Source organism: Sturnira hondurensis, unplaced genomic scaffold, assembly GCF_014824575.4.
Source record: "Sturnira hondurensis isolate 20B ecotype Veracruz unplaced genomic scaffold, ASM1482457v3 Scaffold0014854, whole genome shotgun sequence".
NCBI classification, from domain to species: Eukaryota; Metazoa; Chordata; class Mammalia; order Chiroptera; family Phyllostomidae; genus Sturnira; species Sturnira hondurensis.
The window spans coordinates 4,976,335-4,995,687 of NW_028087485.1; the positions used below are offsets into that span (position 1 = coordinate 4,976,335).

Here is a 19,353-nt window from a genome sequence, read left to right on the forward strand (position 1 = left end):
TGATGAACTGTTTTCGGGCCCCTGAGGCCTGAGGTCCCGCCTGATCTTGCCATTGCCCCACAGGAAGTGGAGGAAGCGCTGCTCTTGAAGCTTTGCCTGTGGCTGGGGCGCCTACATGCACCACGAGACTTCTGCAGTCCTGCTTTTCTGGACAGGATTCCTTATCGGGACTTCCACTTCCCCAACACAGACTGCTTCACCAGATTGTGTTTTTGGTGGACTGCCACGTCTTCCAGATCCCATGTTTTACCTGCTGGGCTGGACTCCCTACTAGCTGCTTCAGCTCACGCTGTTCCCCCGACGCCTGACTTTGCTCCGTGGGTAGCATTCCAGAGCTTGCCCCACCCAGTCTGCCCTGTTCCTCTGTAGGCTGCTGAGCTGTGCTCAGCTCGACTGTAGCAAGTGTACGTGCACGCAGTCTTGCTCCACATTAGCCTAAAGGTCAAAATGGAGACGTAAGACTATACACGTTTACAAAATCATTTCATTCACATGGTTCTAAAATATGAAACTATTTCAAAGATATTTTAGAAACAGAACACTTTGCAATTACCACACAACATATTTTAAAAGGCTTAACACACCCAAACATCCAGGTGCAGAGGGTACCCCCCCCAACCTCTCCCCACTGTGGACCAGTAGATAACATTTAGAACACATTTTTGGTCATCTTAGCAGCCTCAAATGACCTTTATTTTAGTTGAAACAATTGAAACAAATATCCGAAATAGAAGTCAGGTAGGAAGTAATGTTTAACCTTAACTTGTTAGTTCAGTAAACACTTTCAGAAGAGTATGCCTATGCCTACGCCTGCCAAGGAATTGGCTGTGTCTCATGTGCCCTCATAAAACTGTCAGGAGGTCATCTATGCTGAAGTCAAAGTCTATCAAACCAGTCACCGCCGAAATCCAGCTCCTGGAGCATTACTCAACAGGAAAGGGGTGAGCCGTAGAGCGCAACAACGACTTCCTCCATAGCTCCTGCTCAATCAGAATCATCAGAAGCTATTGCTTTGAGAAAAAACAATTCATTTAAATCCTGCTCCTGAAAGAAAACACCCTATGTTAAGCAAGGACGGACACCAGACTAGTCTGGAAAATCACTGGAAAGAGTGACACCACAGCTCCAGGTCCAGGCTGGGATTGTCACCACCAACTTTATTTTTAAACCCAGAAAAGATTCCTTCAGTAGAAAGAACCCGTGGGAAATCCACAGAACAGTCTACCTCTGAACTCCTGGGTTTTATAACCATATGACTTCCTCACTTCCATTGCCATCTATTAGGATATTGCAGCTTTGGGAAATCCAACATTTTTCTCGCAAAACCTCTCAAGTCTAAATAGCAACCAGCTAGGACATTGTTTGGCCTACGAAGCCCAATTAATTGACACCCCAAATTGGTCTCTCCATAGGGCTCACACATTTCCCGGGCTTTTGAGGGACAGTCCAATATAAGTAGACACACAATGAGGGAAAATCGTGTCTATGAGATTTTGTTACACATGTGTTCTTATTTGTCATTTCAAAAGCACGTCTAAAATTTTTAGAATTTCTTAGGAATTTAATATTCTTCTGTCCATATCCAAATTAGATGAATAAAATCAATGCTACTGATTTTAAGGTATGGAGTTTAGCGAGGAACTATTACTTTGTCTAGTGACAGGAGTTACCTGGACTAAAAACATTAGATTATAAAAAATAAAACATTATAACGGATGTCAAGACTGGCCCTGGAGAGGACAAAACCTGAAGTAGCTTGTGTAGCAATAAAACAAAAACTATCAATAACCTTCACCATTGCTTTGGTCAAGACTCACCCAACCAGAAATTATACAGGCCTCAAAAATAATTGTGAACTGGCTTATATCCATTTATTTTTTTTGCTAAATAAAAGGTACTACTTTTTTTGTTGTTGTTGCTATGGGAGGAATTCCAAAGGGACCAGTATGTCATTTAAGGTATAACCAGCATTTAAAATATTATAAATATTATAGGTTGCTGCAGTAAGGAACTCAGCATCATGACTAACTCAAGAAAACACACACAAGACTTTCAAAGATTATCTCACAGACTTCAAATTTTATAAAAAACAATTATTATTTTTTAAAAATATTTTATTTATTTTTAGAGAGAGGGGAAGGGAAGGAGAAAGAGAGAAAGAGAAACATCAATGTGTGGCTGCCTCTCATGTGTCCCCCCACTGGGGACCTGGCCCACAACCCAGGCATGTGCCCTGACTGGGAATCGAACCAGTGACCCTTTGCTTCACAGGCCCGTGCTCAATTCACTGAGCTACACCAGCCAGGGCGGAAAATGATTGTTGATAAATAAGAATCAGGCTTCATCCTGCAATGTTTCTCTTAATTATTCCCATGATAAAGTTCTAAATGTGAATTTGTAGAGAAATTTAGAAGAGTATATTTATCTACGTGCGTCCTATATTGATCTATTCCTAGGTTATGATTGAAGGGCGTCCAAGGGAGACTGTGGAGTAGAAAAGCTTGGGGTGCAGACCTTCGGCCTTTGCTTGCATCCTGGTGCGGCCGCCTCGGCTCCGAGCTGTGTTGGCCTCCGAGCTCCGAGGCCAACACAGCTCCTCTGCAGGGCTGCCTCTTCCTGCGCCAGAACAGGGCAACTAGGCTGTAAGGAACGAATGAAGTCATTGGGATCTACAAACTCTCTTCAACCTTAAACTACGTCCAGCATCAGAACGAAGTTCTCAATCCAAGCTCAAAGGTATTTTCAAGGAAGTTCCCTCGATTAACTACAACTAAATTTAGATTGACCCAGGATTGCCCCCTACTGGTCATCTCAGAAATAAAATCTCTGAAAAAATACTGAATTCGTAAATTCGTTTTTTTCTATGAAAAGTTCTCAGAGGCTTATCCTTGTTCTCATCTCTGGCACACACACTAGTTTTTTTTTCTCCTAGAAAAATCATCTCCAAGTGTATTCATTTAAATAAAGCTGTAAATAGATACAGTATATTTCTCATCTTTAAAACGACTTCATTAACTGAAGTCTTTTCAGGTTTTTAAAATAATACTTTCCTTAGAATGTCTCTTTCTGCCCCCAACACTGGAAACAAAAAGAAAACAAAGTATGAGATAAAGGGCTTCTGTCCAAGTCTTTTTACATCTTAAGCAAAGGTATAAACACCTTGTCTTCCAGGTGTCACGCTGAAGATTCAAGAGCCGGCCTGTGTCCTAAAGGATGGTAGGTATCATCACCACAGGTCATTCCTACTCTTGCAGTATTCACCAGTTTTTTCATTCCTGGAGTAACTTGTTGAAAAGAAAAAATGTCTCCTAAATCAAAAGTCAATGTTTTATCCCCTATCTATATTCCATCTTTTTTTTTCTACTTATAGAAAGTAAATTTTTCTTTCTTTTTTAAAAAAATATTTTATTTATTTATCTTTAGAGAGGAAGGGAACTAGAGAAACATCAATGTGTGGTTGCCTCTTGTGAGTCCCCTGCCGGGAACCGGCCTGCAACCCAGGCATGTGCCCTGACTGGGAATCGAACCGGGATCGTGTGGTTCGCAGGCCCGCGCTCAATCCACTGAGCTACACCAGCCAGGGCTATATTCCATCTTATATCAAAACATGAAGTCACCAGGGCTGGACTTTCGTCCAAACGGAGGAGACTGCCTTTTCCTAAAAATCCCCAAGAATGTACACTGGAGCCACATAGGGTCTGGCTCACCAACAGCACTAGTAATTTCAGAAATCTGAATTTCTATGGGTGCAATTTTTGCATCTCCTTTTTGTTTTCTACAAGCCCGGGCCTCATTCAGTTCAAAATGGGGGACGTTACTTTGCTGGGATTTTGGGAAGGCTAATGAGGCAACACACGAAAAACAGCATCATGATTGGCACACGCAGGGCATCAAGTGATAGATGTTATCAGTCATCTCCTCAGGAAAAGAAAGCCGATTATTTTGAAAGAGGTATTACATCACCACTCGGAGGCATGAAAACTAACTAGGAGTTATCTTCTATCCTGAGTTCTTTCTGAAACTACACCTCAAAAATGTTCAATATGTTGTCCACAGACATCAGAGACCCTGCTAGGGGTTATTTGTACTGGTGAGATGGGACAACAAAGTTCAAAACAGTCCAGTGAGGAGAGTGATACGCAACGAAGGAAATGTCTTCTGTTCCAAGTTCTGGGCGTTTCACAACAAACATGGTGGTGTCCACAGACTAATAAACGGAAGTGAAGTGCAATGACTGGAAACATACTGGATTGTGAGGTCTATTGCACCCTCTAGTGGCCACAAAAGCTTCTTTTTAAAACCTGGTTTAGCCAAGATTGTGACTTAGATGTGTATGTATCACCCATGAGCTAAAAGCTTGCCTTTGTGTGTCTCCTACATTAAAAAAAAAAAAAAGTTAACGTAAAGAGAAACCGATGGAGTCACAATTGATCCATTTGGTTCTCTTCATTCCCTGCTTAATGAAAATAATAATCAATAGAGAAAAAGGTACAGGCAACATCACCTTTCATGCTATCGACTCTCAATGAGTACTGAAGATAATTATCTTTGTTGCTTTATGGAGGGGACTTTTGAAACGAGTATCTTCCTAAAACGGCAATTTTTCGCCACAGACTTATTACAAGCCAAGGTAATGATTAAATATGCCCAAAACTATGAATCTATTCTTCTCGGCCCCAACCCTTCTTTTTATAATGGGTAATTATAGTAGAAACTTCAAATAACCAGACCCCTCAATCAACATGATTTCCCCTCTTGTACTCTATTTTTAAGACAAAGTGGGGAAAAAATCACAGGAAATCACTTATGTGAGGGGTTTAGTTTGAACATCTTCTAGGATGGATTGTGCTATGCTTCAAGAAGGGGAAAAAAACAGAGTAAAATTACAGTAACATCATGATAACCAATACACAGGCAATACAAATACAACTGAACAAGAGCTGGAAAGGAATAAAATTTTTTGAAAAAAAAATCGAAAGAGAGGGAAACAAGAGAAACTGGGAACCTACTGGAAACCCAGGCATGTGCCCTGACAGGAACTCAACCAGCGAACGTTCACAGGCTGCGGCTCAATCCACTGAGCTACCCCAGCCAGGGTGAATATTTTTTTAATGTGGTGGAATTGTAACTTCTTCTGTTCTTTCTGCTATTTTCTTTATTGTTGCAGTTACATCAAAATCAAAGAGAAGGGTAATGTATATAAACTTAGCACCTATTGTGTAGCATTTTCTATTCTATATATCCTTAGATCTGAAGGGAATTGAGACTGAGAATCTTAAATCCTCCAAAGATCTTTAGGTCTCAAAGACATAGTTAAAGTCACCATATCAAGACAAAAAAAAAATAGGTCACATGGGGTATATTTCTTTCAATACAAGCTGAAACAAGAAGGATTATATATAGTTCATTTTAAACTAATTTGAAAATAAATTTAACAGGGTATTCCTTATTCAGAAGCATCAATCCTATTCAAAATCTCATTACAGTATAAAACTCAGTCCACAAAGTAATTCAGGCTAAGTTACCACTCTGAATTGAAAGGTCATGATACCAAATCCATCTATTTAAAATACTGTTTATTTGTGATTTAACATTAATTAGCATTACATCTAAGAGCAATATCAGATAACATTTATACATTTTCCACAGGACACAGAAGTTCATTGGCTCATTCTTTATGCCAGAGCAAGTAAATAGAGGCATTAGCAAAAGGTGCAAATAGTTCACTGTTGTAGTTTAAAAAATATTAATGCACACTGCATTCATTTAAGATATATATATTTTTAAAAAGTTATGGAAAAGCATAGTTCACAGGTTACTGTTTCTACATACACTGTAATACAACATAAATGACATAGAACATAAAGAAAATCCTCGAATACAGAATTAAACTGAAAGGATTCCACTAAGAGATTAAAACACTGATTCCAGTAGTTAGTGAAATCTAGGATGAATTTCCGGCTCTGTTTCAACTTTGCACCAACATCCACGTACAGTCAAACAGAACCAGCCCGGAGAACACTGTGATCAATGGAACGTTTGACATGCCAATTCACCCTCCAGAAACACTTTGGATTATTTTTACCCACTGACCATTTGGGATCATTGATTTTACATTGATTTGTGACATCACCTGGGTGAAGGGGGGAAAAACTATATTAAGCCTAGGTTTAAATTTGTATTTACATTAGAAAGAAAGTTAACTGAAAAGATAAACATTTGTAAAAATCAACAAGTGGTAGTTTCCTCACTGGAGGAGGGGGTTAGACCTACTGGTTTCTTCTAGTGTTGGCTTCTAACCATCTGCCAGTTAAAGGATTTGATCCTTCAAAACTGAACTATCAACCAAGAAATACAATGATTTTGGAAGAGAAGCAGAATTGTAGAAAGTTGGGATGTTCCGAATAAATTACACTTCAAATCTGCTGTGACTATGAGTCATTACCGAACTAGAATTCTCCTGTTCGTGACACCTCTTTCGTTCCCTTCATTTTTCACTTTCTCATTCTTTTCCTTTTCCTTTGGTTATGAGAGCTTTTTCATTCATGAGCAATACTAATAGAAAAATACATTATATGGTTCAAAAATGGATTTAGTTAAGGTATACCTTTAAATCCTCTAACCCCGTTTCATCCAAGTCCCTGGATTCCTGAATTGTATTTGAGTATACTTAGTACCAAGCAGCCTCGAATCTGCTCTATTGTTAAATGATTGGCTAATAGGCTTATGACATTTTTATACTGAGTGGTATACAAACATCTCAACATACAAAAATCTTTTTTTTTTGCCAGAGTTTAACTAAATAACCCATGTTATGTGTATAAAATCCCCTTTGCTGAAAAATAAGGGGCTTTCTAAACTAATAAAAAAGGAAGTTTTTCAAAAATTATATTTTACTAAAATGACCTTTTTTGGCAAAGAAAGTTACTTCAGGTGAGGAAATTTTATACTATGAATAAAATTCCAAATGAATCTTTTCTTATATATTTTTCTTAAAAAAATTATGTGCCAGTGTATACTAACGCTATAGATTCTTAGAAGCTTTTTAAAGCATTCTGTTAATGCCCATTGAAACAATGGGGACCGAAAAGGTACAGTCGATAGGAATAAAAAAGTATCATCTGATCACCTAGTGAAGCAGGTGTGGGGAATGAAAATGTTCTCCCTTTCTCACTGGTGATTTCTTTCCAACAGACACTACAGAAAAGGCCTGAGTATTTCAGACAGACACCTGGTCGTGGGGAACTGTAGCACTTCATGAGGGCGGAGCTACTCAAAACTAGCAGTTGTTTAAAAACTCAAAGCCTTTTTCTGACATATAAAATCAGAGATGAATTTGAAAGCTTTTTTCCATAATGTGTGTTTCTGTTAGTAAAACCCCTTTCCAGTTCTCAGAGTCCAGTTGGCTACGTACCCCCAATTTGATCTACCACTGCATATTAATGATCAACTTAAATGTGGGATTTAAATGTGCAACGTCACATTGTAATCACAACTATAAAAAGACCTTGTTTAGGCTTCAACTTTCTCCTTTTTTTTGTTCTTTTTCAGAAAAGAAGGAGTGCGGAATTTCTTCTTTTTCTTGGATGGAGATTTTGAAGGTGAGCCTTCGGGCGACAGGACTTCTTCAATTTTTTCTGGAGACTTAATGGTAATCTCGATGTTTTCTATGGTCGTGCTTGTGGTCAACCTGCTCACTCGCTGAGCAAGCTCTTCTTCAACATCATGGACGCCGTCCTTGCCATTCACGACCATGACAGGCACTTCCATGGAGACGAAGCTCTTGGAAAAGAGCTCATGGTTTTCTACAAAAAGTTTGGTTATTTGGCACAGTTAATGTCTTTTGCTTTATTTTACAAAACTCAAATGTTTTAGCAAGATACTAAGTCATTACTTAAGTCCAATAAAGATAGATCATTACTTTTTAATGGACAAAGATCTATCAATGAGGCAAATTTTCTTGAGCAGTATAAAGGGGAAGGGAACGAAGTTGTTAAACCAAAAAATGAAGGCGAGATTGAGTTCAGTTTGATGACTTGACAATTTCACTCTAATTCAAGTCAATATAAATGAGGAAGACAACATATATTTTCCTTTAATTTTGAGGTCATTTGGGAATCAAAATCGAAAAGATCTCATGCTTCTGGGAAAAGACCTATGACAAACCAATTTTAATTTCACAAATTCTTAAGAACTATGAGTTACCAAAACCCAGATTAAGGCAGGTCCATATAAACACTAAACAAAAGTAGCGCCCCACTTCATAAAACATATAAAATAATTGGGAGCTTTAAGTAAAATCCATGGCAAACTTACTGCAATCAGGTTTTCAATTTCCTTACATAAACACAAACAAAAGAGGAACAGATTCTGACGTTTAACTTAGTGAACGCTATGGGAAATTACATGGAATACCTTCCAATTTTTCAGGGATATTTTGCGGTGACTGAGTTTGAGACTGAATTTGTGAAACAGATGAAGCGTCATCTGAGAGTAATTCCTGCTCAGCATCTGTTGGATAAGAGCGTAGTTAAAAGCCATGCAAAACAAAGCAGCATAGGATTTCAGGAAGGTTAGTGCATACATCAAATGCCTGTGTACACAGAGATGAGAAACTCAGCAATGGCTGAGCATGCGTCGATAACTGCATTAGGAGAAAGGTAATGTGTTAGAATTCCTGGCTGCTAATAGGAAGTCTATGTACGTGCTTACCAAAGAAGCATGGCTATCGTTAGCCCAGGCAAAAAGTATGTGTGCATTCAGCTTTTGCTGGGGTGTTAGAGAACAGAATACATTGAACAGCCAGGTGAAAAGAATTATGAGGCCTCACCAATGATGCTACACATTAGTGAGGCAGAATGCTTCACTGAATTTTTGAACAATATCCAATTAGTGACTCCTGCCAATGCAATATTAGTGAGCTAATTCTGAAGGTCGTAATGAATGTGGAAGAAACTACAAAGTTATATGTAAAAGGTGATGTGCTAGAGTACAATATTTGTTACCTGGCATCTTTAGGCTTTCAAAAAATGAGAGATTGAAGAGGGACATTTTATAAAATACAGTAACAGAGAAAGTTTCCATCCTTACGTTACAGTAACAAATTCGATAATACCACTTAGAGCACTTAGTATAATTACACTGAGTCAGCGTGACTCCCTTTGGTGACAAAGACACTAATGCCCAGACAAAAACTTCTTTGGATGATCCAAATGTCATTCGTTCTTCCTCTCTGACATCTAACATGGACACAAATCCTTTAACTACTGGTTCTGTTTTGTTTGGGTAAAAAAAAATTCAACTGTACATTGTGGGTGCTCTAAAGCAGAGGCCCATACCCTCCTTTGGGGCCACAGACATCTTGTCCCCACCCTGAACCCCCTTCCCCCAAATGTATGTCACACACAATTAAGCGTGTACTTTTACGATGGTTCATAGGCTGTCTGAAGTTTATCCAAAGGACCAAGATTTGAGAGCCCTTGCTTGAAAGAATCTCTTATTCTTGAGAAAAATGGGACCTAGTCTTCCTGCTGGCTGTTTTCATGAACAATTCTAGGATATACCCTTGCTAAGGGTCCTGGAGTCAGAAGAACTCAACCTGGAGCGCCGTGTGCTTCAGGGAAGTCACGTCAACATTCTAGCAGTTTGCTTTACACTTTGATTTTGAGATGACAATATCGAGACATTCAATACTGTTCCATTTCCATTGTTCCTTGAGACATCCAGGAACAACAGAAATTTTACAAAGCATTAAAGCCACATACTTGTGAAGCTATCATTTTTATGTCAAAGTAGAAAGTTTTTAAAAAGCCACAAACTCTGAAATGATTAAATCTTTTAACATATCTACATCTACTTTGCTAGGAATTCTTTCTTCCTCTAGGGATTTCACTTTACTTTAGAAGACTTTTTGCTACAAATCAGACTGTTTTCTGAGGAAAACAGTTTTCCCTACACGTTAACGTAAAGGGTCTGTGGTAGCCCCTTGAGGTTCAGCCTTGTCTGCACTCAGGACGGGGAGAGGTGACACGGGACGACCAGCTGTCAAAGGAACACTGCAGAGCACACTGGCCGCCTCCCACCATCTAACTCGAGGGGCTCTGCTGTTAACAAACAGTGTGGTTACCCTAGGCGCAGTCTAAACATGAACTGACCTTCCAGGCCTTGCTGTTTACGTTCGATTGCCTTCTTATACTCTTCCAGTTCTCCTTCTGTGAGATGGCTGAAGGGGTTCGGGGGAGCCGGGGGGCCAAGGTCGTCATCTTCAAATTGCATGGTCTTGCAGAGAAAAACACTGACTCATTACCAACAGCTTCACTTATATGTGTATATTTATGTATATATGTTTATACATATACACAAGTTCACACACACACACGTAAATATATATATGATGTTTGTGACACCTTATAACAATCATTAAAGTGGCAGAGCAACATGCTTTGTTTAAAATATTCATATCAGATTACTGCTTTTACACTACTGGTCCATGGACTAACACTGCCAGTGATGTTTCCTCAATAAGCCTGTAGACGTCGATTTCAATACCTCTTTCTTAAAAAGAGTAAAACTAAGCCAAGTTCTAATAAGCTTCGCATAACTCTGAAATATCCTAAAATCCAAGAAATGCTGCCTTTCAAAAAGCCTTTGTGAAAAAGGATTAGAAAAACATAATGGTACCAAAAGAACTTCTTTAAGTTTGCTATGAAAATAAACTGGTATTTGCTGTAGGAAAGGAATTAATGAGACTTGACCTGGCAGATTGAACCCACGCGTTTTAAAAAAATCCTTTCCCAAACCCTACTAAAATGATAGTAAAGGAACAACAGCAGACCTGGTGTAAACTTACAGGAAAAAAGAACGGGCAAGGAAACAAGAGAGGATGAGAAACACTCACACGTTAGCCCTGCAAAGAAGGATGCAGGTAAGAAGCATCCTCACTTGTCCTGCAGAACGGCTCAGAAACTAGGGGGATCAGGTACCACAGCAGGTGGTGGTGAAGAAAAGCTGAAAAGGGCGACAAGCTAAAAGTCTGAATAAGACACAACACTCAGGAAATAAGTCTCAAAAATTAATAGAAAGACACCAAAATAGAAAATTAAATAGAAAGGTTAGAAAATAAAGTCACCCAAATCTCCTAGAAAGTATAAGAAAATAAAGAGATGGCAAGTAGGAAAGAAAACACCAGAGTTTCAGTCAAAGAGGTCCAACTAACAGTATATCCTGGCATAAAAAGAAACAGAGAGGGAAGAACTGTCAAAAAATACTTAAAGTCTCAGAACTGAAGGATATGGCGCTGCAGATTAAAAAGAGTCACTGAATGCTAAGAACAAAGACTAAAATAACATCTACTACAAAGCATACCTCCGTAAAATTTCAGAGAAGCAGGGATGAAAAAAAAGGAAAAAAAGAAAAAAAAAGCAATCTATACAAAGGTACACAAATCACTATACTCTCCTACTTCTCAACAATAACATGAAGTTAGGACACAGCAGAGTGGTATTTTTCGTATTTTGGGGGGAATTACTTCTGATCTAAAATTCTATATCCACGATATGCACATTTAAAGGTAGAATACAGGACTTCAGAAGGTTACCTCCTAGGTACACTTTTTCAGAAAGCTATGACAGGATGTGCTCAGAGAAAAAAGAGTGAACCAACAAAGTGGAAGACCTGGGGGCACGGAACTGGGTGCCACGAGGGTGAGGAGCACAGTAATCCTGAAGATGAACCTGGCAGCTGGCCTGAAGGGCCACCAGTCCGGGTGTGGACCGGGGTCAGGGCGCTGGAAATGAGAGATTACCTGTTATCTTTGACCCCATGGAAAATAATACAAAGACCTCTATAATTCTGCTGAAAAGTTTGGGAAGAACTAAGCCAATATACTCAAAATACTAAGCCAATGAAAAAAGAAGATAATTATTAACTCCAGGGGAAGTTGTATAAGAAAGTTTTATACTCACAGGATACTATCTCAATTGTCAGTAAATGTTAATAATATAAACAATAAAAGCTGATTTAACTAAAAAAACCCACAAAAACTGTATACCTCACTGGGAGAATGAAAAGGGGGGGCAATGTGTTAACAGGCCAAACCCTCATCTGCCATAAAAGAAGTCACTATTGTCTTCCACTGAGTCTAAGACGCACATTCCCCCATCTCTAACATGGGGCTTCATCTTATACTTGATGGCTTCCTCCTGTTGTAACTGTCAGAGTTGTTTCTCTTTTACTGATGCATAAAGTAATGGTCCAGTTGATGACAAAGATCTGATGAACTACAGATGAGGTCTAAAGTTGGCCAATTGAGAAAAAGCAGAATCAAGTGACTCTTCAGGAACATGAGGGTAGTTAACCGCCAGAAGACAGTCCTCGCTCTTGGAAATGAAACTGAAGGTGGCATTTTACGTCTCATGAATTATTCACTTTAGTAAATATGTCTGAATTTAAAAAGCAAAGACATTACTATGGTAGAAGAAAAACCAAGTTCATATTGCTTCATGGACTTACAGAAGGAGACTTATCCACAACAATTCCTGCAAGCAACTGAGACTGTGGTCCTGCCGTTTTCAAGTCGTATCGGTTTTGTTCTCGAATCTGCATTGAAAAACAGTAAGGACAAGTTCTTGGGGCAACTGTGCAGCCGGCCTTTACACCTGACCCCAGCAGAGTAAGAGCCTCTCTAAGCCTCACCTCCTTAGAGCCCTCCTCCACCACCCTAACAACTCACAGTAACCTCTCCCACCCTTCTTGACATGTGATTTTTTGTTGTCTTACATTGTTGTTTTTTTTTAATTTTAAGCTGATTTTTAGGGCTGAGATTTATTTTATTTTATTTTTTATAAGGAACATTTTTTAAAGATTTTTATTTATTTATCTTTAGAGGGGAAAGAGAGAGGGAGAGAAACATCAATGTATGGTTGCCTTTCATGCATCCCCTGCTGGGAACTGGCCTGCAGGGAACTGGCCTGCAACCCAGGCATGTGCCCTGACTGGGAATCGAACCGCGATCCTCTGGTTCGCAGGCGTTGTCTTATATTGTTAGAAAATGGCATTTTTCACTAATACAACAGCTCTTAACAGCAGACGTATGTTTACTACTTCTTCCTCGTGTAGCCTGCTCACCGGTGACTGGCACTGAGCCAGAAGTATTGGTTACAAGCTAAAACGATACTGAATTAAATTGTCCATTTTCCTGGATTCAAACCCCTGAGCTTGGTATTAATCAGATCCAATCACAAATTATTTAAACATAAAACCGCATAAAAATGCCTCCCCTGAGCACAGAAGACTGTGTCTTACCTTATTTCTCTTTTCTAGTACCTCATTTGGGTTCGTGTTTAAAGGAACAAACTGATTTGGATCTTCAATTTTGATGGGTGTCCCACTGCTAACTTTAGAAGAGTCCTCTGCTTTCATCCACTAAAGAATAAAAAAAATTTTAGCATGAAGCTTTGTGTTAAGGAAATATGGTAAATTCTGTTCACTGACTCAAGGAGGGGGCACATATACTGCCAATATTGTAAATAATTTCACCCACCAGTATTTAGCGGTCAATTAGTATTTATCTCATATGAGCCAGAAAAGGGCTCACAATCAGCATTCACTTTTACAAATGGTTAATATTCACATGAATACTCAATTATGCTGCTATGTATATTTTTCTCTTTTTGGCATTTTACATATGATGCTGGAAATATTTCAAGCATAGACATAGAGCTTGAGCTCACGTCAACTCACATTCAGAGTTGTCACTTGCATTGAATTTTTAGCTGAAGATGGCTAAGGAGTCGCCAAAAAAGGACTCAAGGAATCTCTTAAGATTTAGTTTTCCAGACTTCAGTGCTTATTTTTGCCTGATGGAAAATGCCGAGGCCCCTGACCAGCGTTTCACAAAGGGGCTAATTTGGTGGTAATCTACAGCATAACAGAACCACAGGGATTGAAGAACCTTATAGAATTCTTATTCGCCCCACATCACATCCCCTAGATTAAAAGGCTGATATTTATCAAGATTGATGACAGATGGCCAGCAGTGTCTGTCAATAAAATTAATTGAGAAATGTATGAGTTTAATTATGTTCTTTAACTAGGAAATAACAAATCATACAGACTAGGGAAAAAAAGACCGATGCCTAGGCATTTCCGTAAGAAATCTTGCTGATGTATGTGATACAATGAACTAATTTTGAGTATCTAGGGAATATCTTTGCTCTAAAACTAAACCAAATCTGAAGCAAAACGCTGAAAAAGACACAAGAACCCACTGCTCTGTCTACGAGATGTTAGAGGGGGCAGCTTTGTGTAGCGATTCCTGAAACTCTGGCACAGTGGTAACTTCTTTAGTACTGAATGGCGGTTCCAATATAAACTACAAAGTGGTCTCGTGTAGTGGGTAAGAACTGGGCTCCGCAGCCAGAATGCCTGTATCCACATCATGACTTGACCACTGACAAAGGATTTCTTAAACCCTCTGTCCCACAGTTTCTCATCTATAAAATGGGGGAGAAAAACGGAATCTTCTCCATATGAAAATTAAATGAGATACTTCATGTAAGGTACTTAGAACAAAGTGCCTTGTACCAAGTTAATACCCGATAAATGACAGTGATGAAATTATTGTTAATTACACTCCACTTTCCCAATATTTTCCACATAGAACATTCAACTCATGAGTAACTAGGCAAAACATTTAGCAAAGGCAAACCATGTAAAACAGTGGCATACTGTGATTTTGGTCCTGGGACTGGTTTCCCCATTCCGAGACTCCTCAGGCACATTGACTTTCATGTACGTATTAGGTGAGTTCAGCCATCTGGTTTTCTCACGCTGCTGTTTCTGTGCCATGTACTTGAGAGGAGAGAGTGGCACTGTGTCGTCTTCAAATGAAAAAGCAGTCACAGTTGCTGGGATCTCCACATCACTCCTGTGCCTAGGCTTCTCTCGAACGAGAGGATGCCTATAGGTATAGCCTGTTCTATACCCCTGAGGGAGGGAAAAACCACATTTGAAGCAATCAAACCCGTACCAAACACAGCACCTGGATTCCAATTCTTTAAACAAATGACTCAAAAGACTCCTTTGTTGAAAAATAAATAAAGGGGAAAACATCCTTCCCAAACCCCACACTACACCGAGTTGAAATTAAGCAGATTTCAAGATCTGGTCAAAACTGATTCTAGCTGATGACGATGTGATTTCCACTCACACAACTGTTCTCGACAAAGGTAATTTCAAAACAGCTGGCCAGAAACATTTTTCCTAGCTATAAACCAGTCTTCTGGAGGCCAAATCACAATGCTCATTTAAGTTTTTCTTCCATCTGAAGGCATTCTGCCCCTACCCCTTGGTAGAAGAGGGTAAAATCTAAGATAGGATGACATCTGAAGGTTTCGCTATTTGATTCTTAAAAATGTGGTAAGACTACACTTGAATGCCATCCTAGGGTCCAACTCAGGTCCCAGAGGAGTGAGGAGCATGTTCCAAGAGCAAAGGGAGATGGGAGCAACTGCTCTCGACCCTGCGGGTATGAAATTCAAGTTCACATTCCATTTTTCACCTACCAAATTGTCCAGAGTCCTCATCAGCCCTTCATACTCAAGCTCGCCAACCTTCCATTTGTGCTGGGAACCCATGTTCACGCCTCCTCCTCCGGAGGAGGCTGCGATGTTGTGAGTGGAAGGTTTAAACTTCTGAAGATCCAGTATAAGCAGATTGTCTACTCCGCCTGCCGCTGCGATGGCCCGCACCTGCAACCAATGCAAAATACACAGAAGCACAAGACTGTGAAGACTACGAGGAAAATTTTACTTTCAGAAAGGCACACTTTTGGTCCAGCATGTATCTAATACTTATTCAGGCTACTAACATCAAAAACAAGGCGACACATTTATGAAAGGAGGCAGCTGAAGTATCTTTTTCCATCTATCTGAAAAACATACTTGCTAGGCCTCTGATACTCCCTGACAGAAAACATACCTTTTAATACATTTCAAGAAACTGAATTCTCTTGCCAAATTTTAAAGTTATTTTCTTGCAGTCTTCCCATGGCTATACTTTTGCTGAAAGTTATAGTTTTAAAGGAATATAGGCACTATACTTTGGATTTTTAAGGATATCGAGGCAGAGGAAGTCGGCTCTTATCTTGGCTTATTTAAGCTCTTCATAGTGTCATTTGAGAAGAGGAGGGGCCATTCAAGCAAAACAAAACAAAACAAAACAAAACAAAACAAAACTGGTTAAGACAAGTTAAAGTTGGTAGGAAAAGTCCTCCTTTTTGTGGCCTTCCAATAAATTAAGATTATTATCGCTTGCTTCAAGAGAACCTGCTTGATTTTCTTGAAGAGGGACATTAGAGCCATGAAATACATTCAGGTTTTCTGAGGAAAAAACTGGTGAATAAATATTCAACCTATTATTGCACTCATGAGGCTGAGGCTGTGGAATGAAGGCTGAATACTGCCCGAGTTCTTAGAGCTTCTGTCCCGACAAATTTACAGACGAGGCCTCAACACATCTGATCTTGGACGGCTGATGGCTGACGGCTGGCTGCCTTTGTGTCTCAACTAGCACCACCCCACCGGAGGGTGAAAATGGAGAAGTGTGAAGTCGTCCTCTTGAGAAAGTAGGATGACGGGGAAAACAATCTTTATGGGGCCCTTAGATTCGTACCTGTGTGGGGGTCTGCCTATGTGTGAATTTTGATTTTCTTTCCCATTTTTAACTCAAGAGATGACTGAGTTGACCCTTTTTACTGAAGGAAAGCAGAACTGCTCTTAAAAGACAAAACAAAAGTCACCAACCAATAAGACTGGAAATACGAAAACACGAAATCCAACTCAACAAGCCAATTAACAAAGCAACAAAACAAAGGGAGGAGGGTTGGATAATTATTTTTACCTGAGTCTCACAGGCTAGCTGCACATGAAAAATAGTTAAAAAAGCCTCCTCAACTGTTTCTCCAAGGGCCACCACACCATGATTTCTGAGCACCAGCACCTAAAATAGAATTCCAAAGCAATCACTTTAAATAACTGGCATAGCTCACACTGTTTTCATCAACAGCAACAGCGACAAAAATAGCTCCTTAGATAGAAACTCTACTGCGTACCTTACAACTCGGCCCCAGAACTTTCTGCAGTTGAATTCTCTCCTCCTGCTCATCAAGTGACCCTTGGTAGTCGTAATAGGCGACATCGCCCAGGATCAGGGACTCTTGAGAAATTGGAAGGATTCCACATTTCATGGAGGATACCTGCATGATTGGGTCCGTGCCAAAGTAACACTCAGTTACTAATTACACGTTCACAGGAACCTGATTCTTTAGTCAGCTCAGGAAACATTGGCCTATTCATTATGTTCGCCATTTCAACCTACCTCCCACTTTAGTTCACTTTTTCCAGGGGAGGTGGGGTGGGGGGGGACTTAAGGGATACAACACAATTTAAGTTCTGTGTCAAGTATTATGCAAGAAGCTTTGCTTCAAAGAACTCAATGACCCAATTATTAAACTGATTAGTTCAAAAATGTAAGTGCTATCTCTCCAGTTATTTTCTATAATGGTAGCATTTGGACCAAAGGGCCTTTTGCTTTCCAGGTATGCAAAGGATCAATAGTTCATATTTAATTTTAAATGGCTGGGTTTGAAAGAGTGCAGATAATAGAGTATCATATAAGGGAGTCATGAAAATAACACACTTCCCAGAGTCACTGTCAGGGACTTACAGCCGCTGTTGCAAGGGTGTGGAGATGCACCACGCACTTCACATCAGGACGAGTCGAATAGATTGCAGCATGTGGGCTAAAGCCTGTCTGGTCAATTTTCAAGTCGGTACTTCCCTGATCAACCACTTCTCCTATTATATTGACTTTCACCTGGAAACAAATCAGAAAGACAATGAATCGGTACACATGCATCAAAATTTGCCGTGTTCCCCAAGTTAAACCAGGGGCGTGGCAGACTTTGTCAGAGGTCAGGGAGGAGATATTTCAGACTGTGTGGGCCTCTGCTGCAATCACCCGACTGCCGCTGTAGCACGAAAGCAGCCGTAGATGATTACGAGAATGGGTGCAGCTTTCTTCCCAGCAAACTTTATGGGAACAGGTAGTCTGCAACAGAACTTAGTATTTAGCAAGAAGCACAGTTCCAAAGAAACCAAGTAACTAAGGCTCTTCCCCGAAGGTCTGGACAAGCCTGGCATTTACGGAACTGGCTGGAAAGTTCTCACTTGCTCACATTGCAGTGCCCCGCACCAGTGCGGTTCCGGCTGTGCTGGAGGCTGACAGCAACGGCTAGGAGTACAATCACGGAAAAATGAAACACTAAAGGTCAGACCCTACACTCATACCAACTGAACTTTGTTTAAATCTATATAATACAGATGGACTGTGTGGGTATTTAAAAAAAATTCCAGAGTACACAGAGTGGAAAAACCCGGAAAAGATTCCCTTCAAAACATGGAAGGTTAACTGATAAGACCAACTCATTATTAGTCTCTTCAACTGCCCAGTTTTTTTGAGCCCCAATTTTTTCTTATAAATCAACGTAACTTCCCAAACTTTTTTGTTCACGAATAAATGTTTTCCCACCCATACCTTTTACTGTTACATCCTGTACTAAAAGCTAAAAAAACTATCAGAAAAGAACAAGGAAGCACAGAAAAAGTAACAAAGGAATGAAAATTATACCAAATTGGAGGCTGTGGCTTCAGAAAAAGACAGGCCCCTGGGAATGATTATAATGTGATCTTGCTCCTTACTTATTCTTACCTGGGAGAAAGAAAAAAAATAGGGAATTACTGTGAGGGGTTCATATTTTGCAGGATAAACATGCCTAGCAATAAACATAAGAGATCTGGGGGAGAAAATGAAACAGAAATTAAAGATGTGCAACATGAAACTTCCCCTGAAAGGTTTTCTTCCCTTAAACCTCATGTACCTGCTACAACATTTTGACATTAGCTTCTCAACTACTGGACTTAACAAGGGTGTTATTTGGGGGTCCTAAGGCTCAGCTACATCCATGCAAAACAAATGCCACTATTATTCACCTGAATGCGGTCATGACTGCACTCTTGATTTACAACATGGAAGTTACGGCAAAATGGGCAAAGGAAAGAGAACAGTCTCTTTCTGGGAAGGAGTTCAGGTGGGGACAGACACGGAATGAAAAGGGAAATGGAAGTGGCCGGGAGAGAGGGGAGTTGTGGGAAGACTGCGTGGCCCATCTGTGCTATTTTCATCACAAAACAATGGCATACTTTTTTGCCTCCACATATCGTTTTTGCTATAAAGTGTGGCAACATGAAAATAAAATGATCACAACTGGGAAAAATATATTAAAAAAAAAAAACA

General features: G+C 39.8%; 1 protein-coding gene and 1 long non-coding RNA gene across 7 annotated transcripts in view; both read right to left on the bottom strand.

Moving 5' to 3' along the window:
- Positions 1-2,610: 2,610 nt before the first annotated feature.
- On the bottom strand, positions 2,611-4,211 carry LOC118999537 (uncharacterized). Its single transcript, XR_005069124.1, has 3 exons — positions 4,140-4,211; positions 3,160-3,284; positions 2,611-2,640 (listed from the first exon to the last, which is right to left on the bottom strand). It is a non-coding gene; the product is annotated as an uncharacterized LOC118999537 (long non-coding RNA).
- Positions 4,212-5,559: 1,348 nt separating this feature from the next.
- ADD3 (adducin 3) overlaps positions 5,560-19,353 on the bottom strand; it is a 127,479-nt gene continuing 113,685 nt past the window's right edge. For 5 of the 6 annotated variants that reach the window (XM_037063968.1, XM_037063971.1, XM_037063972.1 and 2 more), the window contains exons 5-15: positions 18,688-18,768; positions 17,725-17,874; positions 17,111-17,254; positions 16,900-16,998; positions 15,564-15,749; positions 14,728-14,985; positions 13,303-13,422; positions 12,511-12,597; positions 10,155-10,278; positions 8,416-8,511; positions 5,560-7,805 (exon numbers count right to left, since the gene is read on the bottom strand). In XM_037063968.1, the coding sequence (XP_036919863.1) occupies positions 7,513-7,805; positions 8,416-8,511; positions 10,155-10,278; positions 12,511-12,597; positions 13,303-13,422; positions 14,728-14,985; positions 15,564-15,749; positions 16,900-16,998; positions 17,111-17,254; positions 17,725-17,874; positions 18,688-18,768 (1,638 nt within the window). In that variant the 3' untranslated portion in view covers positions 5,560-7,512. The remainder of the gene's footprint in view (positions 7,806-8,415; positions 8,512-10,154; positions 10,279-12,510; positions 12,598-13,302; positions 13,423-14,727; positions 14,986-15,563; positions 15,750-16,899; positions 16,999-17,110; positions 17,255-17,724; positions 17,875-18,687; positions 18,769-19,353) is intronic. The other variant, XM_037063973.1, reaches the window with a different exon arrangement.